Source organism: Arachis hypogaea, chromosome 3 (assembly GCF_003086295.3).
Source record: "Arachis hypogaea cultivar Tifrunner chromosome 3, arahy.Tifrunner.gnm2.J5K5, whole genome shotgun sequence".
Classification (NCBI taxonomy): Eukaryota; Viridiplantae; Streptophyta; class Magnoliopsida; order Fabales; family Fabaceae; genus Arachis; species Arachis hypogaea.
This window is the reverse complement of record NC_092038.1, coordinates 125,668,329-125,691,065: the sequence shown is the minus strand read 5'-3', so window position 1 is coordinate 125,691,065 and position 22,737 is coordinate 125,668,329. Positions and strand designations below refer to the sequence as shown.

At 37.2% G+C, this 22,737-nt stretch overlaps 4 protein-coding genes across 9 annotated transcripts; 3 read left to right on the top strand and 1 right to left on the bottom strand.

The window, feature by feature from the left end:
- The first annotated feature begins 8,419 nt into the window (after positions 1 to 8,419).
- Positions 8,420 to 10,912, top strand: LOC112791329 (glutamyl-tRNA reductase 2, chloroplastic). The gene is made up of 3 exons (XM_025834111.2): positions 8,420 to 9,044; positions 9,176 to 9,417; positions 9,508 to 10,912. Exons 1-3 carry the CDS (start codon positions 8,786 to 8,788, stop codon positions 10,633 to 10,635), a joined length of 1,629 nt encoding a protein of 542 aa, XP_025689896.1. The 5' UTR covers positions 8,420 to 8,785; the 3' UTR covers positions 10,636 to 10,912.
- An 867-nt stretch (positions 10,913 to 11,779) lies between these two features.
- LOC112791331 (protein RMD5 homolog) lies at positions 11,780 to 14,315 on the top strand. Of its 2 annotated transcripts, none has more exons than XM_025834115.2 (2): positions 11,780 to 11,906; positions 13,030 to 14,315. In XM_025834115.2, the coding sequence occupies exon 2, from the start codon at positions 13,052 to 13,054 to the stop codon at positions 14,192 to 14,194; it is 1,143 nt and encodes a 380-aa protein (XP_025689900.1). In that variant the 5' UTR covers positions 11,780 to 11,906; positions 13,030 to 13,051; the 3' UTR covers positions 14,195 to 14,315. The 2 variants fall into 2 exon arrangements, with proteins under 2 accessions (XP_025689900.1, XP_025689901.1); XM_025834116.3 differs by having other exon boundaries at positions 11,832 to 12,133.
- A 325-nt stretch (positions 14,316 to 14,640) lies between these two features.
- LOC112791330 (protein trichome birefringence-like 12) lies at positions 14,641 to 17,366 on the bottom strand. Of its 2 annotated transcripts, none has more exons than XM_025834112.3 (4): positions 16,606 to 17,366; positions 15,951 to 16,088; positions 15,497 to 15,746; positions 14,641 to 15,307 (listed from the first exon to the last, which is right to left on the bottom strand). In XM_025834112.3, exons 1-4 carry the CDS (start codon positions 17,151 to 17,153, stop codon positions 15,032 to 15,034), a joined length of 1,212 nt encoding a protein of 403 aa, XP_025689897.1. In that variant the 5' UTR covers positions 17,154 to 17,366; the 3' UTR covers positions 14,641 to 15,031. The 2 variants fall into 2 exon arrangements, with proteins under 2 accessions (XP_025689897.1, XP_025689899.1); XM_025834114.3 differs by having other exon boundaries at positions 14,641 to 15,284; positions 16,606 to 17,300.
- LOC112791332 (phosphoglycerate mutase-like protein 1) lies at positions 17,315 to 20,604 on the top strand. Of its 4 annotated transcripts, none has more exons than XM_072233459.1 (10): positions 17,318 to 17,526; positions 17,626 to 17,737; positions 17,838 to 17,917; positions 18,339 to 18,501; positions 18,970 to 19,044; positions 19,186 to 19,274; positions 19,647 to 19,766; positions 20,025 to 20,069; positions 20,138 to 20,240; positions 20,463 to 20,604. In XM_072233459.1, exons 1-9 carry the CDS (start codon positions 17,468 to 17,470, stop codon positions 20,235 to 20,237), a joined length of 843 nt encoding a protein of 280 aa, XP_072089560.1. In that variant the 5' UTR covers positions 17,318 to 17,467; the 3' UTR covers positions 20,238 to 20,240; positions 20,463 to 20,604. The 4 variants fall into 4 exon arrangements, with proteins under 4 accessions (XP_025689902.1, XP_072089560.1, XP_025689904.1 ...); XM_025834118.3 differs by having other exon boundaries at positions 17,329 to 17,526; positions 17,630 to 17,737; XM_025834117.3 differs by having other exon boundaries at positions 17,315 to 17,526; positions 17,630 to 17,737; positions 20,138 to 20,604.
- Positions 20,605 to 22,737: the final 2,133 nt, after the last annotated feature.

Here is a 22,737-nt window from a genome sequence, read left to right as displayed (position 1 = left end):
AACAAAAATAATCAATGCATGAAATTTTTAGATCAAAACAATGAATGCATGCAAGAATGCTATGAATGTCAAGATGAACACCAAGAACACTTTGAAGATCATGATGAACATCAAGAACATAATTTTGAAAAATTTGTGATGCAAAGAAAACATGTAAGTCACCAAACTTAGAAATCTTTAATGCATGGAAAATATGAATGCAAAAATGCACATGAAAAACAACAAAAGACACAAAACAAGAAATCATCAAGATCAAACAAGAAGACTTGTCAAGAACAACTTGAAGATCATGAAGAACACTATGAATGCATGGGATTTTTGAAAAAATGCAAGAAAAATTTTTTAAAAGCATGCAGTTGACACCAAACTTAAAAATTAACACAAGACTCAAACAAGAAACACAAAATATTTTTGGTTTTTATGATTTTATGATTTTTTTTTGTATTTTTATTATATATTTTTTTTCGAAAATATTTTTGGAAAAACGAAAAATAAAAAGAAAAATTTTTGAAAAATATTTTTGAAAAGAAAATTACCTAATCTGAGCAACAAGATGAACCGTCAGTTGTCCATACTCGAACAATCCCCGGCAACGGCGCCAAAAACTTGGTGGACGGAATTGTGATCAATTCTCTTTAAGTTGTTTGTCTTTGTATGAAAGCTTTATTATGGCACTGGTTGAATTCACAACTCCGTTCAACTAACCAGCAAGTGTACTGGGTCGTCCAAGTAATAAACCTTACGCGAGTAAGGGTCGATCCCACAGAGATTGTTGGTATGAAGCAAGCTATGGTCACCTTGCAAATCTCAGTCAGGCAGATTAAAATAGTTTATGGGTTTCGAAAATAGAGATAAAAGAATAGATTAAATAAAAGGATAGAAGACTTATGCAGATTCATAGGTGGAATTTCAGATAGGCGGATGGAGATACTGCATGGCTCAAGGACGCCTGCTCTCCTACTGCTTCTACTCAATCCTTCTTACTCCTTTCCATGGCAAGCTTTGTATAGGGGTTCACCATCAGCTGTGGCTACTTTCATCCTCTCGGGAAAATGATCCTATGCGGTTGTCAGTCGCACGGCTAATCGTCTGGAGGCATCACCCATGGCTGATGGCTACATCCCATCCTCGCAGTGAAAACTAATGCTCACGCACTCTGTCACAGTACGGCTAATCACCGGTTGGTTCCCGCTCCTACTGGAATAGAATCCCTTGATTCTTTTGCGTCTGTCACTAACGCCCAGCAGGTTGCAAGTTTGAAGCACGTCACAGTCATTCATTACCGGAATCCTACTCGGAATACCAATGACAAGGTTAGACTTTCCGGATTCCCAGGATCCTACTCGGAATACCACAGACAAGGTGAGACTTTCCGGATCCTCATAAATGCCGTCATCTATCCAGCTTATACCACGAAGATTCTGTTGGGGAATCTAAGAGATATGCATTCAAGCTCTGTTGCATGTAGAACGGAAGTGGTTGTCAATCACGCGCGTTCATAAGTGAGAATGATAATGAGGGTTACTTATCATCACATTCATCATGTTCTTAGGTACGAATGAATACTTGGAATAAGAATAAGAGAGATTTGAATAAAAGATAATAGAACTTCATTAATACTTGAGGTACAGCAGAGCTCCACACCCTTAATCTATGGTGTGCAGAAACTCCACCGTTGAAAATACATAAGTAAAAGAGGTTCAGGCATGGCCGAATGGCCAGCCCCCCTAACGTGATCAATGATCCCTTAGGATGAAGAATAAAACAAAACTGAGATCAAAGATGTCTAATACAATAGATAAATGTCCTATATATACTAGACTAGCTCCTAGGGTTTACATGAGTAAGTAATTGATGCATAAATTCACTTCCGGGGCCCACTTGGTGTATGCTTGGGCTGAGCTTGATTAATCCACGAGCTGAGGCATTTCCTGGAGTTGAACTCCGAGTTATGACGTGTTTTGGGCGTTCAACTCCGGATCATGACGTTTTTCTGGCGTTTAACTCCAGACAGCAGCATGAACTTGGCGTTCAACGCCAAGTTACGTCGTCATTCTTCGAATAAAGCATGGACTATTATATATTTCTGGAAAGCCCTGGATGTCTACTTTCCAACGCCGTTGAGAGCGCGCCAATTGGAGTTTTGTAGCTCCAGAAAATCCATTTCGAGTACAGGGAGGTCAGATTCCAACAGCATCAGCAGTCCTTTTGTCAGCCTTCTTCAGAGTTTTGCTCAAATCCCTCAATTTCAGCCAGAATTTACCTGAAATCACAGAAAAGCACACAAACTCATAGTAAAGTCCAGAAATGTGAATTTAACATAAAAACTAATGAAAACATCCCTAAAAGTAGCTCAAACTTACTAAAAACTATCTAAAAACAATGCCAAAAAGCGTATAAATTATCCGCTCATCAGGAGGCCATAACCAAACTCTAAGTTTGGTATTGAACCCCCATATCCAAGCTCTAAGTTTGGTGTTGGGAGTCCACAACATTGACCTGACCACCTTTGTGGCTCCATGAGAGCCCACTGTCAAGCTATTGACATTAAAGAAGTGCTTGTTGGGAGGCAACCCAATTTTTATTTATCTAATTTATTTTATTTTCATTGTTCTTTTATGTTTTATTAGGTTCATGATCATGTGGAGTCACAAAAAAATATTAAAAATTAAAAATAGAATAAAAAATAGCAGAAGAAAAATCACACCATAGAGGAAGGACTTATTGGCGTTTAAACGGCAGTAAGGAGCATCTGGCTGGCGTTCAACGCCAGAACAGAGCATAGAGCTGGCGCTGAACGCCAGAAACAAGCATGGACCTGGCGTTCAACGCCAGAAACATGCTGCACATGGGCGTTGAACGCCCAGAATGAGCATCACTTCGGCGTTTAAACGCCAGAATTGTATGCAAAGGCATTCTACATGCCTCATTGGTGCAGGGATGTAAATCCTTGACACCTCAGGATCTGTGAACCCCACAGGATCACCTCAGGATCTGTGGACCCCACAGGATCCCCACCTACCTCAACTCACCTTCTCTCTTCTTCAACACTCACATCCATCCATCTCTTCCCCACCCAAACCCACCCTACATAGCCGAATACACACCTCTCTCCCTCCCCTCCATATCTTCTTCTTCTGCTTCTATTCTTTCTTCTTTTGCTTAAGGGCGAGCAACATTCTAAGTTTGGTGTGGTAAAAGCATAGATTTTTTTCTTTTCCATAACCATTGATGGCACCTAAGGCCAGAGAAACCTCAAAAAAAAAAAGAAGAGAAAAGGGAAGACAAAAGCTTCCACCTCTGAGTCATGGGAGATGGAGAGATTCATCTCAAAGATCCATAGCTCAGTAATAGAGCATTTGACTGCACATCAAGAGAGCATGAGGAATTCCCTCATCAAGAAATTTCTGAGATACCTCAGGGGATACATTTTCCTCCACACAACTATTGGGAGCAATTAAGGATAAGAACACCAAAAGCACTAGGGATCAAGCAACAAAGGCAAGGAAGAGACATAAAGGAGCTCAAAAAGCATCATTGGCTCTTCAAGAAGAAAGCGCCACCATCACTAAGGTGGACTCATTCCTTGTTCTTAATTTTTCTGTTCTTCTATTTTATGTTTATTTATGTTTTGTGTCTCTACTTCATGATCATTAGTATTTAGTAACTATGTCTTAAGGCTATAAATAATTCCATGAAATCCTTCACCTCTCTTAAATGAAAAATGTTTCTAATTCAAAAGAACAAGAAAGTACATGAATTTCGAAATTATCCTTGAAATTAGTTTAATTATATTGATGTGGTGATAAATCTTTCTGTTTTCTAAATGAATGCTTGAAACAGTGCATAATTTTGATCTTGTTGTTTATGAATGTTAAAATTGTTGGCTCTTGAAAGAATGATGAACAAAGAGAAATGCTATTGATAATCTGAAAAATCATGAAATTGATTCTTGAAGCAAGAAAAAGCAGTGAAAAAGCAAAAGCTTGCAAAAAAATGGCAAAAAAAATATTTAGAAAAAGCAAGCAAAAAAAGCCAATAGCCCTTAAAACCAAAAGGCAAGGGTAAAAATGATCCAAGACTTTGAGCATCAATGGATAGGAGGGCCCAAGGAAATAAAATCCAGGCCCAAGCGGCTAATTCAAGCTGTCCCTAACCATGTGCTTGTGGCATGAAGGCCCAAGTAAAAAGCTTGAGACTGAGTAGTTAAAGTCGTGATTCAAAGCAAAAAGAGTGTGCTTAAGAGCTCTGGACACCTCTAACTGGGGACTCTAAGTAAAAAGCTTGAGACTGAGTAGTTAAAGTCGTGATCCAAAGCAAAAAGAGTGTGCTTAAGAGCTCTGGACACCTCTAACTGTGGACTCTAGCAAAGCTGAGTCACAATCTGAAAAGGTTCACCCAGTCATGTGTTTGTGGCATTTATGTATCCGGTGGTAATACTGGAAAACAAAGTGATTAGGGCCACGACCAAGATTCATAAAAGTAGTTGTGTTCAATAATCAACATACTTAACTAGGAAAATCAATAACACTATCTGAAATTCTAAGTTCCTAGAGAATCCAATCATTCTAAACTTCAAAGGAAAAAGTGAGATGCCAAAACTGTTCAGAAGCAAAAAGCTAGAAGTCCCGCTCATCTAATTAAAATTAATATTCATTGATATTCTGAGATTTATAGTATATTCTCTTCTTTTTATCCTAATTGATTTTCAGTTGCTTGGGGACAAGCAACAATTTAAATTTGGTGTTGTGATGAGCGGATAATTTATACGTTTTTTGGCATTATTTTTAGGTAGTTTTTAGTATGATCTAGTTACTTTTAGGGATGTTTTCATTAGTTTTTATGCTAAATTCACATTTCTGGACTTTACTATGAGTTTGTGTGTTTTTCTGTGATTTTAGGTATTTTTTGGCTGAAATTGAGGGATCTGAGCAAAACTCTGAAAAGGAAGCTAACAAAGGACTGCTGATGCTGTTGGAATCTGACCTCCCTGCACTCTAAGTGGATTTTCTGGAGCTACAAAACTCCAAATGGCGCGCTCTCAACGGCGTTGGAAAGTAGACATCCAGAGCTTTCCAGCAATATATAATAGTCTATACTTTATTCGTGATTAGATGACGTAAACTGGTGCTCAACGCCAGTTCCATGTTGCTGTGTGGAGTCAAACGCCAGAAACACGTCACGAACCGGAGTTGAACGCCCAAAACATGTTACAACTTGGCCTTTAACTCCAAAAGAAGCCTCAGCTCGTGGATAGATCAAACTCAGCCCAAACATACACCAAGTGGGCCCCGGAAGTAGATTTATGCATCAATTACTTATCTTTGTAAACCCTAGTAGCTAGTGTAGTATAAATAGAACTTTTTACTAGTTTATTAGAAGTCTTTGATCATTCGGTCTTGTGACCACATGGAGGCTGGCCATTCGGCCATGCCTGAACCTTTCACTTATGTATTTTCAATGGTGGAGTTTCTACACACCATAGATTAAGTATTTTCAATGGTGGAGTTTCTACACACCATAGATTAAGGGTGTGGAGCTCTGTTGTACCTCAAGTTTCAATGAAATTACTATTATTTTCTATCCAATTCGATTTATTCTTGTTCTAAGATATCCGTTGCACTTCAACTTGATGAATGTGATGATCCGTGACACTCATCATCATTCTCACCTATGAACGCGCGTGACTGACAACCACTTCCGTTCTACCTTAGGCCGGGCGCATATCTCTTGGATTCCTTAATCAAAATCTTCGTGGTATAAGCTAGAATTGATGGCGGCATTCATGGGAATCCGGAAAGTCTAACCTTGTCTGTGGAATTCCGAGTAGGATTCCGGGATTGAATGACTGTGACGAGCTTCAAACTCCTGAAGGCTGGGCGTTAGTGACAGACGCAAAAGAATCACTGGATTCTACTCCGCCCTGATTGAGAACCGACAGATGATTAGCCGTGCTGTGACAGAGCATTTGGACCATTTTCACTGAGAGGATGAGATGTAGCCATTGACAACGGTGATGCCCTACATATAGCTTGCCATAGAAGGGAGTGATAAAATTGGATAAAAGTAGTAGGAAAGTAGAGATTCAATAGGGACAAGCATCTCCATATGCTTATCTGAAATTTCCACCATTAATTTACATAAGTATTTCTATCCTATTTTATTTATCTTTTAATTATCTAATCCAATCACATTTGAATTAGCCTGACTAAGATCTACAAGATGACCATAGATTGCTTCATACCAACAATCTCCGTGGGATCGACCCTTACTCACGTAAGGTATTACTTGGACGACCCAGTGCACTTGCTGATTAGTTGTGCGGAGTTGTGACTAAGTGTAATTCACGTGTGAGAGCTACCAAATTATTGGAGCCATTGTTGATGATCACAATTCCGTGCACCATGGAGCCAGCCTTTAAAAGCAAAACGCAGGTCATTGAGAGTTTCACTATTTCCCTTTCATTTTACTTGCTGTGAGTGAGAGTTTTGAGAGTAAAAGGGTTGGGGTTAAGGGTGAAAGGGAGTAAGTTTGTGAGGAAGAAAAATCAGTGAAGGTTTGGAGATTCATTTAGTGAAAAAAGAAAAATGGTTCATAATTTTACTTTACCTAAAGAATACATTATTGAATATTTGAATCATCCTCAATGAGTAAGTAACTTTTCTAAATTTATGATAAATAAATATATTTATTTTTATGTTCTTTATTTATATATTTTAACTAATAAATTGATTATTATTATTATTATTATTATTATTATTATTATTATTATTATTATTATTATTATTATTATAGACAGAACTCTTGATTAAAATATATTTTTTAAAGAAAATGCAACCTGCGTTTTCAGTTTTCAAAAAAAAAAAAAAATCTGACAGTTTATAAAACGCAACCTGCATTTTGCATCTTCCAAAAAAACTTGACAAAAAAAGTAAAACACAAGCTGCGTTTTGTGGTTTCAAAAAAAAAAATTTGTCCATCACTAAACGCAAGCTGCGTTTGGCCTAAAACAAAATAAAAAAAATTTGAAAACCATGCAAAAAAACAAAATGCAGGCTGCGTTTCTTTTGTTTCTGAAAAAAATGAGCCAAAAGTAAAACGTAGCTTACTTGTTAAGCCTGACATCATAATAGGACAAAAATTGTTTATATGTCCATTCTATTAAACAACACCAATATTTATTCTATAACAAAAAAAATGAGCCAATGTATTAATATAGATAAAATAATTATTAAAATCACAAAATGTGATTAAGAAAGATAAAATTTTGTCCTCACCCAAATTAGAAGTTATAATTTATATTTGAAATCTATGATAAAAAAAATTATTAGCATTAATTTTTTTATGGAAAATTTTATTGTTTTTTAATTTCAGTCGTTGATCACTAATCAGATGATTTTTAATTGAATCAAAACGAAATTAATTATTGTTTTGAATCTAATTAAGTAGTTGAGGTGTGATTCGATTTTAGTTGATTTTTTTCGTTAGTAGTTTATGATTCTATAGGTGAATAATGTTTTATCGTTGATGGTTTGAATTGAATGTAATGTAAAAGTTCTGCATTAAAGAAAATATTTTTCTGTAACACGAAGATATTTGAGTGTATTGTTTAAGAATTTTCGGTGTATGTGTGCTGATAAGTTATGCATAATTCAAAACTCTTCTTCTCCCTCATCCTCATCTTCTGTTGCTTCTGTTTCTTTTTCATCATCATCATCATCATCATCTTTTTCTTTTCTTATTCATCTTTTTTTTATTATTTTATCTTCTCAAGTTTTTTCTTGTTTTACTCTTTTAATAAAAATTAAAACAAAAAAATCAAACAAAGAAGAAGAAGAAATACATAATACTGTAAAATTATTTAGAAGAGGATGAACTTACATTCATTCAACTAAAAGAAAGAAAAAAATAAGAAAAAAAAGAAAAAAATGCAGTATTAGAGAAAATATTTTTCTGTATTTGCAGCAAATTTGGGTATAACACAAAGATATTTGGGCGTAACACGAACATATTTGAGTGTATTATTTAAGAATTTTTGGGTGTATATGTACTGATAATTTTTGTATAATTCAAAATTTTTCCTCTTCTTCTTTATTTTCTGATGTTTTTTTTTTTTATATTCTTATTATTCTTTTTGGGAGAAAAATTAAACAAAAAAAGAAAATATATATAATGTTATAAAATTAATAGAAAAAAAGAGAAAAAATAGGAAAAATACAAACAATATGCAAAGAAAAAAATGACAATAAAATATGCAAAGAAAAAGTAGGAAAAATACAAAAAAAAAAGAAGAAGGAAGAGAAAGAAGAAGAATATGAGATATAAACGAAAACGTAATTTTATGCTTTATGTAAGTGAAAAAGATTAACAGTACTCATCTATTTATATATAGATGTATTAATGACTGATTTTGATATATAACTAGCATTTGTTTATTCTAAATAAAAAGCGATTATCTACTGTGCCGCGGTGGTTAAAAGAGAGAAATCAGAAATTTCAAACGTTTTATAAGGGGGTAAAGAAGCTATAAAGTAAAGTGGCTGAGATCGTCAACGTTGGTGGTTGAGGAATGGGTCGGTGGGGGCGTGTGGACTCCCCCTTCCATTGCTGCTTTTGTTGATTCGTCAGACCAAGACAATATCTTCAATTCCCCCCATTCATCCCCCTCCCTAATTCCCTTCTTTTCTTCATTATTAATGTAATTGCAACCTGCACCTCACATGCACCCAATCCGACCCATCCCTCTTCAATTCCATTTCTAATTTCAACCACCCATCCCTATTCCATGGCGGCAGCTTCCTCCTCCTCTGCCGCCACCGCCGCTCTTCCGTCCCTTCGCACCTCCGCCTCATTCCCGCGCTCTCCTTCCCAACTCCCCCTCTTTTCCAAACCCTCCTCCATCGCCGGCGCTCGACTTTCCGCAAGATCAACACCATCTATCAACCCTAGATGCGACGCCGTTTCGCAGGGAAATGAGACCCCTCCAAAACCGATCTCTTCCACTCCTTCCCCTCTCGAGCTGCTCAAGTCTTCCGCAGCTAACAGTAAGTCTTTCGAATTCCGCATAGAAGTTTCAATCTTTTCAAGCCAGGAAACTGACGGTACATAATAGGATATAGGATAGGATGTGGATTTTGGTGTTGACTTTTTGGTTTGTTTGGTTTATCCCCTTTAGGATATACTAAGGAAAAGAGCAGCATTATTGCAATTGGACTCAACATTCACACTGCTCCAGTTGAGATAAGAGAGAAGCTTGCAATCCCAGAAGCGCAGTGGCCTCAGGTCATCACTGAGCTCTGTGCTTTGAACCATATTGAAGAGGCTGCTGTTCTTAGCACGTGTAACCGAATGGAGATATATGTTGTGGCCCTCTCACAGCACCGTGGTGTTAAAGAAGTAACTGAATGGATGTCAAAGGTACTCTCCCGTCATATCATTGTTGTTGTTGTTGTTGTTTGACAAACATGTCATATGTTACTAAAACTGTTGATATTATTTCCTTGGCAGACAAGTGGGGTTCCGGTACATGAGCTTTGTAAACACCAAATCTTGCTATACAACAAGGATGCCACAAAGCATCTGTTTGAAGTAGCTGCTGGGCTTGACTCTCTTGTCCTCGGGGAAGGTCAGATTCTTGCTCAGGTAAAACAAGTTGTGAAGGCTGGACAAGGAGTTGCCGGCTTTGACAGGAAAATTAGTGGGTTGTTCAAGCAGGCAATCTCTGTTGGAAAACGGGTTAGAAGCGAGACTAACATTTCGTCGGGATCAGTTTCTGTCAGTTCTGCAGCTGTGGAGCTGGGACTGATGAAGCTTTCAGAGTCTTCCTATGTCGATGCTGGAGTATTAGTAATTGGGGCAGGAAAGATGGGTAAACTCGTAATTAAACATTTGGTAGCAAAAGGGTGCAAGAAAATGGTTGTTGTTAACAGAACTGAAGAGAAGGTCAACGCTATTCGTAATGAGTTGAGAGATGTTGAAGTTGTTTACAGGCCTCTTTCAGAAATGCTTGAATGTGCTGCTGCAGCTGATGTTATCTTCACCAGCACTGCATCTAAATCCCCATTGTTCACAAAAGAGAATGTCCATATGCTTCCTCCAATTAGCCAAGGAGAAAGAAGGCGACTTTTCATTGATATATGTGTTCCCAGGAACGTAGAACCGAGTGTGTCGGATCTGGATAATGCACTTCTGTACAATGTGGATGATCTGCAGGAAGTTGTAGTAGCTAACAAGGAGGACAGACTCCAAAAAGCAAGAGAAGCCCAGGCTATTATCTTGGAGGAATTGAATAAATTTGAAGCGTGGATAGACTCGCTGGAAACTGTCCCTACTATTAAGAAGTTTAGAGCTTATGTTGAAAGGATTAGAGCCTCTGAGCTGGATAAGTGTTTGTCCAAGATGGGTAATGACATATCAAAGGAGCAGAAAGAAGCAATTTATGCACTTAGTATGGGTATTGTGAACAAGTTACTTCATGGTCCCATGCAACACCTGAGGTGTGATGGGAATGATAATCGCTGTCTGAATGAAGTACTTGAGAACATGCGTGCTCTTAACAGAATGTATGATCTGGAGACAGAAATTTCCGTGATGGAAGAGAAGATTAGAGTCAAAATGGGACGGTCTCAGAAGTGAGGTCTTCTTAATTTTGTCCTCATTTTTATATGGTGCCTACAATCATCACCATTTTGTATACTACAATAGTAAATTGAGGCCCTTTGGAGGGAAATTCTTTTCATTATTTGTTTAACACTATAGAAGTGCATAGGTGTAGATGTCACACACTGAATTGAGCTTGTCACAATTTTCGAGTTGTGCTTGTTACAGCGGATGGTAGTTAACGATTCATGATCGTGATGAGACATTAGATTATTCATGTAAAATAATTGCAAATTAAAGTCGTTGCTTTGTATATGTTTTCGTCAAATATCTTTATCTGCTTTCCTCCTTTTTTAATTATTTGGTCCAATCTACATCACAATACTAATGCTACCACTTAACAACTTTTTTTTATCGATCTTCCACCTGCAAAATATAAATACTCTAATACCGTCAAAATTTGTCTAAAACTATTGCTAACTTAGTCCCCTATAGAAAGAATCTGAATCTCATGTTCGGGCCCATTCAAATTTGATTAGCAAGATGATCACAACGTTGCTGATTGATAGAGATGTTTTCTGTAATAGCAGGGATGACGGTTTCTCCTTTTAAGACTAAAATTTGTTTTGTTCTATTAATTGTTTTATTCTTCTTTTTCCTTATATATAATACTCTGATCGTTAACATTGTCTTATCTAACGTCATCATCTTAAATTGAATACAACTTTTCTACTCGATTCTTCTTCCATAATCTGTTCACTGTCAGCCCGTAGAATATCTGCTGAAAACAATCCTTCGTTCACTTCTGGTTGGACCCCAACAGTAGATTCTGCTGTGAGCAGTGTGCTTGTCTTCAACCCAAGATACAATACAATAGCATTGTCACAGTTGTGATCTACTACATATCGAAATAATAACAATAATAATAAGAGAATTTAGTCAAAATTATATAAAATTAATAATTAAGATAATTTAGTCAAATGTAAAAAATAAGAAATAAAGTTTTCACCAATCTGTATGGAGAGAGCCAGCCGCCAAAGAAAGAGGGGGAAGTGTCTGGTTCCTTTTGTTCCTATGTAACGGTCCATGCACAAAATACAAGCACCAACTAGGCAACTAGTACTTACATTGCAAGGAACACGAGGGTACAAACGTAACTTCATAGACGCGAGTTGACACCAATTTAGATTTGCGTGACACATAAACATTAAACACACATACATGATGCCTACACTCTCATTCTATCTACCACTTTCACGACCTCAGTTATTATTCCTTTCCTCTCACGCTCTCAGCTCACCCCTCAGGTAACGCAATAACTAACTTCCTCTCATTTTAATCCCTATTTTTTCTGTTTCCCCCCTCTCTTTTTGCTGTTATTTTCCCCTTTTTCCTCCTTAACCTTGTTGCACCAATTCGAAGGTTTTTAGACAAAATCAATGACAAAGTAATCGAACCTTTTCTTTTCCCCCGAAGGCTTTGTTTTGTTCTGTTTCGGTGCTTCATTCATCATGTTGAGTCCACCGTTTCAAAGGTGTGAATTTGTTTCGTTTTGTTGTTCTGCAACCATTTCGTGGCAATCAGGGACTGTGTGATCTTCTCACAAGGGGTTTGAATTATTTGCATGAATATATTATTATATACAATACTTCTGAAGTAAAAGAATATGAGCTTTGCACTTTTTTGTCTCTGCTGTTTTATCCCTATGTAAATTTCATTCCACTAGGATCCAATTTGCTGTTGAATGCATTATTTTTTATTCTAATTAAAAGTTTGGTGTTTTTATTTTATTTCGTTATTTGAAGGAGTTTGAACCCTTTGTTCGGTGTGCGTGTGACATAAGCATGCTCTTGAAAATTCTGTTCCTTTGATGATTTTAATCTGCATTTGTTATTTCACGCTTCTCGTTATACGTAAGTGTCTGTAACGCTTCTGCAGGGAATTTGTTGGGTTTGGGGTTCATAGTGATAGTGCATGCTTTCCCTGTCAAAAGTTTACTTATTATGACCATTGTGATCGCATTTACCATTTTGATACTATTTTATGGGCAAGATTGATTCTATACGAAAGATACATTTTTGTGAGCCTGTCTACACGCTACATTCTCCTCTAATCAGTCAATTTTCTGTTTATATCCCCGATTGAGATGTACCTCTTGATCTATGTTAATTAGTCATAATTATAGGATATTACTACTGCTCAATTAGTACTCAAAGAGGGTAAAAAGGGAAGGTTACAGGATAATAGGTCTGTTGGTGGCTGGTTGAAATCCTTGTAATCTTTTGAGTATATAGTATTTTGAATTCTCTTTGGGAGTGGTTGATAAGAGGCTATAAGACAGATGTGAAGAAACCTTTATGCAAACCTTCTTTCTTGCAACCTTTTAATAAATACAATTGGTGGTAACTGCTTTTTGTTAAAATTTTGTAGGAGTCTCTGACTTAAACCTAAGATGGACCTGAATGACATTAGAGATGCATTTGACCATGTGGCAAAGAAGCAGAAGTTATCTTATTCCAAGTCTCAAGACATTGTTGACCAGATTGGCCATGAAATTGAACAGGCACTGATATCAATTCAGTTAGCTCAGGAGAGCCAGAAATCCATTCTTACAGAACTTATGCTTAAGCTTAATGCTATCGGGGCACTTCAACAATTAGAAGGATCACAGAAGGAATTGAACATAAGTGTTACCAAGTACCAAAAGCTCCTGGACAAGCTATTATACCCAGATATATCCAAGGTATACAGAACTGCTGACTATGATGCTCACGTTGTAAACCAAATCTTGGCCAACCACTTCTACCATCAAGGTTTATTTGATGTTGGAGATAGCATTATGAAAGAGGCTGGTGAGCCTGAAGCAACTGCACTGAGATCTCTGTTCTTGGAAATGCATCAGATTCTAGAAGCTATGAGGGTTAAAAACATCCAGCCCGCTCTCACATGGGTCTCTGCCAACCGAGAGAAACTTGTCCAGAATGGTTTCAATCTCGAGTTTAGAATACACAGGCTTCAATTTATAGAGCTCCTGCGAAATGGAAACCGAGCAGATGCCTTAAAATATGCCCGGACTTATCTTGCTCCTTTCGCTTCCCTCCAGGAGAACGAGTTCCAAAAGCTTATGGGTTGCCTCTTATATTCTGGAAGGGTTGAGAACTCCCCCTACCCTGAGTTGGTCTCCCCATCCAATTGGACTGAGATAACTGAGGAGCTTAATAGGCAGTTTTGCACTCTCTTTGGACAGTCCTACAAGAGTCCTTTGAGTGTAGCAATGGCAGCTGGATTTGAGGGGTTGCCTACACTCTTAAAGCTGGCAAATGTGATGGCCGTAAAGAAGCACGAGTGGCAGTCCATGAAACAGTTGCCGGTGCCACTAGAACTTGGGAAGGAATTCCATTTTCATTCCATTTTTGTTTGCCCTGTGAGTAGGGATCAATGTAGTGAAGAAAATCCCCCAATGCTGCTGCCCTGTTATCATGTTCTCCGCAAGCAATCGATTATGAGGTTATCAAAAAGCAGCGCACAAGTATTCAAGTGTCCGTATTGTCCAGCAGTAGCTACCGTTGCAAATTGCAGACAACTCTATTTCTGAGATGCGTGGCTGGATGTTAATTTCTCTGACAGTATTTTTACAATTTACCTGTTTGTATATTCTTACTGAATTCTCGTTTACATTTGGGTGAAATAAAATGAAGGAATCTATTGATATTCTACTGCTCTGGTCTCAACTTTTCCACAGTTAGGTGTAGTGTCGTTGTGAGACATGGTCTCTAGTGACCAGGAATTGATGGGAGACAGGGCTCCACATGATCAATGTTTACCGGACAATGTTTTTGAATTTTCAACCTTGAACCATTGTACAGAGGCTTTCATGATCAAACATTGGTTATAAGAAGGCACTTGTCTGCATACCTTTTGTACAATTATGAATGCACTAAATATGTTCAGCTTTTGTGCCAAAGTGGCAGCGGCTACAAACATTTAGTACCAGCAATGTTTAATTGTTACAGGAAAAATAAAAGATATGTAGATACACTCTAATTAAATAGTGTTGCATCAAATCATTAGTTGTGTTATAGATCACATCACTCATTGTCAAGTAAAGGTGTAACGCACAATGGAAGGTTCGCAAAAAATAATAATCATTACAATCTGAATAAAAGAATTTAAGCGTAGGGGATTTACAAGGGAGCCGCTTTTAGTATTATAGTAGGCTCATGCTCAACCAAAATAACCACTTCTTCCATCAAACATCGTGGAGTAAAACTTCTCTTCCATCAAAGACAGCCTTCCACATCATAATGTACAACACAAGATTCTCACATCTTGGTCCCAGAAACATTCATGGCAGCCAGGCCCCAGTATCTATAGTGGAAATTTTCAGTGCATGACATACAAGATCCGATATCAGCTTTACATTGCACACCAGTTACTCGAAATTATCATGTATCAGTTTAGACAGTATATCAACCCATGTGTCTGGGACACCAGGCAGACACCAATGCATGCAATCCTGACCCCATATTGCCACTGCATCTTTCCTTCCTAACCAAATTGCCGGATGAGCATCAGCTCTGAACTCACTCAAATGAGTTAAGTCGAGCATTCGGATGTCAGTGCCTTGTAATGCCTCTTCAATCACAGCATTCAGCTGTCTTGCTTCCTTGTTAACTCCATTGTTCCTGGGTTCGAACCATAATTCAAGCTGTCCAGGTATTAGTATCCAAATCTCTATGCCAATGCAAACTATGAAAACTATATATAAGTAACTTCAAAATAAAACCATTTTCAAATGAAAACTATGTCTGGAGGACCAGGAGAATGATTTTCACTGTGAGAAAAAAAAGAAGGAAAGAAAAGAAAAGAAAGAGACGTAAATCTCAGAAATACAAACCTCATTCTCCTCGAGTGGCTTATTGAACAGGCAGCTTCCATTTTGATTCCAATCTCCACCATAAAAATGCCTTGGAGATTGTAAACGCCAGAATTTAAGAGTGTCTCTGGGGAATTCCTTTTCAATATATGCGATCATGTTATCAAGGACTACTTTAAGTCCATCCAGCATTGCAGGCGGAGGAACTATTGGTTGTCCTGCTTTGTAGAAGACAAGAGGTTTCTCTTTGGGGAATTTGTCAAAATTCCACCTGTAAAGATTACAATGATCAAAATCCTGAACAAACTCTTGAAAATACAGTGGCAAACCAGAATTAACTGGAAAGTAGCTGTATCAAGACATATTGATAGATAATCATCTCCTTATGATATTTGCTTAATTTTTTTCCCACTATTACAGTAACTCTAGATCATCCAAAACTTCCAAAATTTGGGAAAAGGAAAAGAAGAATTACCAATGACCAGTATTGAACACTAGGACATCATAGAACCCGGCAATTTTAGCCCAGTCATCAGAAGGAACATCAACATCAACTCGATAGATACCTTGTGGCGCATCTCCCACCCCAGCTTCAGATTGTTTTGGCTGCCACCTTTGTTTGATCAGTAATGAGCACATAAGGTTGCCATTTCAAACATTTAAAGCAAGAACAAAGTAAACCAGGACACTTAACTATCACTCATAAAAAGAATATACTTGGGAACAACTAATATAGAGTCAGTTGATTACGACAGCCAAACAGTTTCCAGTTTAAGTATTGCTTAGATAATTAAGAGTTTTCTGGTGATTTAGAGGTCAACTGAGTTCGTTAGTTATATAACATAGTAGTTAGTTACATTCATTAGAGGCATAAGCATGTAATATACCTGCATTTCATCAATTACTTTCCATCATTGGTAAAATCCACACTTTCACAATTTTACATTTTTATCTCAAGTTCCATAAACTCTAATCGTGTTTTTAAACATTAACAAAAATGCTTCATCAAAGCTCTAGCAGTGATCCCCAAGAAAATAAAATTTAAATTTCGAAAAAAAGTTAACTCCTTTGCAATACTGAGAATCAAACAAAGAACACGGAAAGTGCTTGATTAATGATAACAAACTTACTGGTATTTGGAGAGCAAAACAGTACGATGATACCCTACGGTGACATTGAACTTGGGAAAATAAGCACCCCTCCAAGCACCCTTCTTTTTCCACTTCTTAGCACTCTCATCAGCGACCCTGAGAATGCAGAGGAAAGAAACCAAGAAATTCTCATTGAGGGAGTCGCCAACAAAGCCAACATTCCGATTCCTCATCTTAGTGAGGAAGCGAAGCGGGTCGATCCGAGGCAAATCGCAGCGGTGTGGGCGCCAGGTCCAGGAGTTGATGAAGGTGAGATTTTGGCGCTGGTTTCTGATGCAGTTCCATGCGTTTCGGTGGAAGGGGCAGGTGTCGTCGTAGAGAGGTTTGCGGTTTGGATCGAAGTGCCAGCGACCTTTGGAGAGATCACAGTGTGGGATTGAGAGTGATTGGGAAGTGGAAGAAGAAGAGGAAGAGGAAGAAGGGGTGTTGAGGGAGATGAAAGAAGAGAGGAAATAGAGGGATGCGAGTGTTATGAAGATGAGCCATGGGAAGAGTGGTGATGGTAGCTTCGCTGACATTGCTCTCATTGCTCTCCACTGCTTCTCCGACGAGAGAAGGAGAGATCAAGACCATCGATTAAAGGTCAATTATAATTGTTTATTCTGATAAAAAACCATAATTATTAATTACTTTGGAAAAGAAAAAGGAAAGCTTAAGCTTATTTTTGTTAAGTGGATAAAGTTTTGACAATAAAGTTGGGCAAAAATAATTTATATCAAGATATTAAAATTAACATTAATAAAAAAGAAAAGAAGAGAAGTGACGGAAGCAGATATAATTATTAATCAGGTGGCTAAGATAGCGTAGATATTCCCTCACCTCTCGATCTGCTTGACCATGGATGGTGGCGCTGCTGCTCCAACTCTGTTCCCGCTTCATCGCTGCAAAACCATTCACCTGGTTGGTTACTCTCTCTCTCTCTCTCTCTCTCTCTCTCTCTCTCTCTCTCTCTCTCTCTCTTACATTGTTTTCGGGAACTTAATTAGAGTGTTGATCCAGCCAGGTCAGGCATGCGCAGGGGATCCACAATGTCGAGGGAGACAAGAACTACAAGGCTTACATGAACCCCGATTACTTTGATGCTCATCTCAACCACTTGGGCTGGCAACAGGTTTTGTAAATCCCCCCCAACTCGCTATCAAGCTTTTACTCTCTTCTTCTTCTTCTTCTTCCTCTTCTTCTTGTCACTGTAATGATTTCTGTTTTTGCAGGTTGACAATTTGCGAAATCATGTTCACTCCTCCGGTCTCATAAACAAGATTGATCTTGTCATAGCGTCTCCTTTAATGAGGTATCCACGTCTCCTTTAACAATTTACCCTTTTATGGTTTTAGAATCCATCATGGATTAGGAGACTCAGACGTTTATTGTATATTGGAAGAGTCAACTTAACTATCTAGGGATTTTGTGGTTGAATTGGAGACTTACTTCTTATCATACCACCAAAACTAGTGGCCATTTACTGGATCCATATATAGATTTTGGCATCTCTAGCAATGCATGTGCTGTATGGGAACAGATTGAAGTAACTGAAACTTAAGGGACATTAGTTATCAAATTATAACTTCATATTATGCTAAGCTAGGTATGGTATAAATTTATTTTTTTGTTTGTTTATCCTACTTATAAATCTGAGACCCGTTTATTTGAGCATTTCCTTTGTAACTGCACTGAGGCAAAAGACAGCGGCGTAATGCAACTTATGGTTGTAGGACTCTACAAACAGCTGTTGGAGTGTTTGGTGGTGAAGGCTACACAGATAAAGCGGATGTGCTGCCTCTTATGGTGGCAAACGCAGGAGCTTGCAATCGAGCTGCAATTTCAAGTCTAAATGCCCCGCCAATCGTTGCTGTTGAGCTTTGTCGTGAACATTTGGTATGCCATTCTACAGTCTGGTAATCTTCTTACCTGTTGGGCACCACATTCTTCTACAAGGGAAATTACATCACATTACATGTACTACAGTTAAGAAGTTCAATCTCCAACTCAGCATGTGAGATATTTTCCTTTAGTCATGGGAATAAAATCTTTTAACCCTCACCTGCAAATTCACCATGGATTCGGGGTCTTAATTCTGGACTTTCTAATCAATAAGTAATCCAGGAATTCATGTTATATGCTGAGAATAGAAGATTGAGCAAGAATAGTGCATATACCAATACATCTAGGCTACATCAATTACCAGTTCTTTTGTTTTGTTTTGTTTTTGTTTTTTTTCTCTGTGTGTTTATCTTTTATGAGTAAATACAGTTTAACACGTTTTCTATGGAAGGTTCCTTGTATGTGATATTAAAATTGACAAATAGGAGCCTTACAAATCTCTCCGCATGTTTTCTCATGCAGGGAGTTCATCCTTGTGATAGAAGAAGAAGTGTTAGCGAGTATCAGTTTCTTTTTCCTGCTGTTGATTTTTCGCTGGCAAGTACATAGACTTCAAATACCTACGATGCTTATTTTCATGAAGATGGCTGACACCTTTATCTAAGCCGTAAAAGGGTTGGCCAGGATTTAATATATTCTCCTCTGGTTTGTGATAATCTATTTGACTTTTCTTTTCAGATAGACAGCGATGAAGATATTTGGTGGAAGGCCAATGTTAGAGAGACAAAGGAAGAACTTGCAGCTAGGGGGATGAAGTTCATGAACTGGTATGTGTTTATTATCATCAAAAAGCTTAAATGCTATGTCACACTAAAATCATATTTTAATGTATCAATTAGGTAATGCAGTTCTATTCTGTCTCTTAGCAATTGGAAGATATAATCACTAGTATCTTCCATAAATTAATGTGTTTCAATAAAGTTTTCTAGATATAGCTGAATGTGTTGAGCTTCTCAAAGCCTGGATCTCACTTGTGACCTTGAAATTTGGAAAATAAGAGAATTTGTGTGATTCTGTTCTGATGTACTAGCAAACCATCCAACTAGTTATATGTGATTCTGTTCTGATGAGAATTTCCATCGAATGTGAAAGATAAGTTAAATTGAGAGGATCTATTTTTACTCTTAACTTCATCACAGGTTATGGACACGAAATGAGAAGGAGATAGCAATTGTGACACATAGTGGATTCTTGTTTCATACTTTGAATGGATTCGGAAATGATTGCAACCCCTTGGTGAAGAAGGAAATATCCAAGCAGTAAGCTCCGATAATACAATTTACAATTGCTTCCTGAATCTATGCTTTTATTAGAAAGAAAAGAATTATTATTTGCTTTGTTATCAGTAAATAGACGCGTAGAGAGTGACTGCTGTATTTTGTGTTTGATATGTAAGGTACTAAGTTTATATGTTGTAATATTCCGATGGATGGGGCACTTTGATTTGTGATTAGTTTCCTACAACTTTTATATTGAAATTAAAGTAAATGATGGACTTGTTTCACATATCCTTGCAGCTTTGCCAATTGTGAGCTTCGCTCGATGGTCATTGTCGATAGAAGGTGAGTTTGCAAATACAAGCTGACAGTAAAAATAGGTTCCTTTTCATTGATTTTTGTTTTCCTTCCAGTATGACAGGATCAACAGCATCAACAACCAACTATCCAGGGAAGATACCTCCAGGTCTGGACCTCCCTAGTGATGTTGCAGACGAGAAACTTCCGAAATAAGATGTTTGGCTCTCTTTCTTATGCTGAATGTGTTTACTATGATTCAGAGAGACATAATCTCAAAATCATTATTAATTGAAGATTATGTGTCTTAGGAAATCTAACATGATTGTTTCAGATTTCACAAACTGCTGGTTCTGTCTTGAAAGTTGAAACTATTATAGAATATTGTCTGTATAAAAATATTTTGTGGGACCTATTTTCAAACCAAGTATTTCCTTGTAGGGAAATCAGATGCCCCCTGATAACAGAGAAACACCTTTTTTCTTGATGGAAAAGTTTAGGTGGAGGAAAGACTGTCTTTCTTGTATGAGAAACACAATGTTAAACTAAGTTTACTTTGGGATTGAGCTGATCATTGTCAAAACCAATGACTTTTCTGTTAATTATTTTTTAGTCAATATTTAATTTCATATCTATCAGCAATTTTGGATTCATAATATTTTACGTAGGACAAACCAACATCTTTTGCCGGCACTGTAATTGCCTTTTTCTTTTTCTCCTTTTCGATTTAAAGATCAATGAGCAACGAAACAAATTTGCGGAAGAATTCAATGCACAAGTATGTTGGGAATCAAGTCCTTTTTCATATTTGATACTGGAGAGTGAAGATTCTTTCTTATGTTCTGTTCGAATTAATGAAAAATGTATTATGGCTGAGTCAGTCAGTAGTGTGGACTTAAGAAGTTTCATGCATAAACGGAAAAGGAAGTATCTAAAACTCACATAAACACAGAGGCAAGATGCGGATGACGATTTTTTTTTTTTAGTCAGTGGATTGGACAACCCCCAATTTTAGATACCCTAATGGATTGGACAACCTTCAATCCTACATACACAACACACCCACACACTCTTCACACATTTATCACATTTTTTTTTCCACAAATGCACCTTCTAGAATTTGAACTCTGAGCTAAGGCTGTTCGGCTGCGGATGACGATCTAGATACTCCTCAACCACTCTGGGCCTGCACCAACTTTGTAGAGCCCGTGATATACGAGTCTAGGCCTAGAAACTTTCTACTTTATTGCATGTCAGAGATTGTGAAAATTCAGTTCCTTACACATTCAAGTTTTTTGGCAAGTAAATTTGATTAAGTTGGTCAAAATCTAATAAAATCTACTCACATAATATACGTGTAAAAATACATACTTCTTTTTCTTCGTATTTCTTCTTTTTTTCGCGCATTGTTTCGACGTCTTCCTCCTCTTTCTATTGGTGTTGTTGTTACTTCGTTTTGTTTTTTTTTCCTTCTCTTTCTCATATGTTATTGCAGTAATTTTTTTATTGGTTTTTTTTTTAAACTATAAAATTTATCAAAAAAATAAGACTAAAATTTCTTAACAATGATATAAAAACTTTTTTATTTTGATACTCAAAATTTGCTAAAAATCACAGAAATCTGTTCTTTAATGTTACATTTTTTTTCTTCTTATTATTCTTCTTTCTTTCTTTCTTTCTTTTATGTTGATCTTATTTCTTCTTTTAAGAGTATTGTTTCTCATATTAGACTTGAATGAACATATCTTTATTCTATTGCAATCTTATTGTATTCTATTGCAATCTTATTTAATTAAATGAAATTCACACTTATTGAATTAAATTCTTGCTAGAAACATAAATAGCATTGAATTTTTTTTCAAAGGTAAAAAAATATTCATTCCGGGCCTGCTACACATACAAGTTTACAAGCTTACAAGTTGGCCCAGCCCAAATAGAACTCACGCGCATGAAGAGAGATAACATGGCGCGTCAAAATCACGCGCTCAACACTCAAACGGTTACGTATGGCAGACTCTTCCACTTCTTCCACTTCTCAAAGCACTTTGAAAACAAGGAAACCCTCCCATTTTTGAGCGAAAATCAAATTTCAAAATATACAAATCGTTGTTCGAAACCTCCATCAAAACACCATCAAACTCTCCGTGAAGAATCTGAAGAGAAAACAAAGCAACAATACTCAACGTAAGTTCATTAAGATTCCTGTATATTTTACTTTTCTTCTACGTCGTTCTTCTAGGGTTTACTATTATTCTTGCTATTTTGTTACACTGTTCTAAGTTCTACGTCGTTCTTCTAAGTTCTACGTCGTTCTACGTTGTTGTTCTAAGTTCTCCTGCTATTGTTGTTGATTTTTGGGGGTTTATTCCGTAGATTGGGGGTGTATACTGCTTAACCTTGTAATGTGGCTTGATATTGAAGCATGGTTGAGTGATATCTGACTAATATCTATATGGATGTATCTGAATAATATCTATGGGTGTATCTCACTGTTATCAATGGGTATATCTTGCTGATATCTTTGGGTGTATCTGACTCATATATATGGGTGTATCTTACTGTTATCAATGGGTGTATCTTATTGTTATTAATGGGTGTATCTGACTCATATATATGGGTGTATCTTACTGATATCTTTGGGTGTATTTTTCGTTTCAGAGAAAATGGCAGCAAGAAATCAAACAAAAGACCTTAAGTGTGTGCCACACATCTCTTG

Excerpts from the sequence above, each read along its gene's own strand:
- LOC112791332 (XM_025834117.3), top strand. The coding sequence starts at position 17,464 with ATGGATGGTGGCGCTGCTGCTCCAACTCTGTTCCCGCTTCATCGCTGC. Across the intron at positions 17,918-18,338 it reads ATAGCGTCTCCTTTAATGAG|GACTCTACAAACAGCTGTTG; the intron begins GTATCCACGTCT and ends TTATGGTTGTAG. Across the intron at positions 18,502-18,969 it reads AGCTTTGTCGTGAACATTTG|GGAGTTCATCCTTGTGATAG; the intron begins GTATGCCATTCT and ends TTTCTCATGCAG.
- LOC112791329 (XM_025834111.2), top strand. The coding sequence starts at position 8,786 with ATGGCGGCAGCTTCCTCCTCCTCTGCCGCCACCGCCGCTCTTCCGTCC. Across the intron at positions 9,045-9,175 it reads CAAGTCTTCCGCAGCTAACA|GATATACTAAGGAAAAGAGC; the intron begins GTAAGTCTTTCG and ends TATCCCCTTTAG. Across the intron at positions 9,418-9,507 it reads TAACTGAATGGATGTCAAAG|ACAAGTGGGGTTCCGGTACA; the intron begins GTACTCTCCCGT and ends TTTCCTTGGCAG.
- LOC112791330 (XM_025834112.3), bottom strand. The coding sequence starts at position 17,153 with ATGAGAGCAATGTCAGCGAAGCTACCATCACCACTCTTCCCATGGCTC. Across the intron at positions 15,747-15,950 it reads GTGTTCAATACTGGTCATTG|GTGGAATTTTGACAAATTCC; the intron begins GTAATTCTTCTT and ends TAATCTTTACAG. Across the intron at positions 15,308-15,496 it reads AGCCACTCGAGGAGAATGAG|CTTGAATTATGGTTCGAACC; the intron begins GTTTGTATTTCT and ends ATACCTGGACAG.
- LOC112791331 (XM_025834115.2), top strand. The coding sequence starts at position 13,052 with ATGGACCTGAATGACATTAGAGATGCATTTGACCATGTGGCAAAGAAG.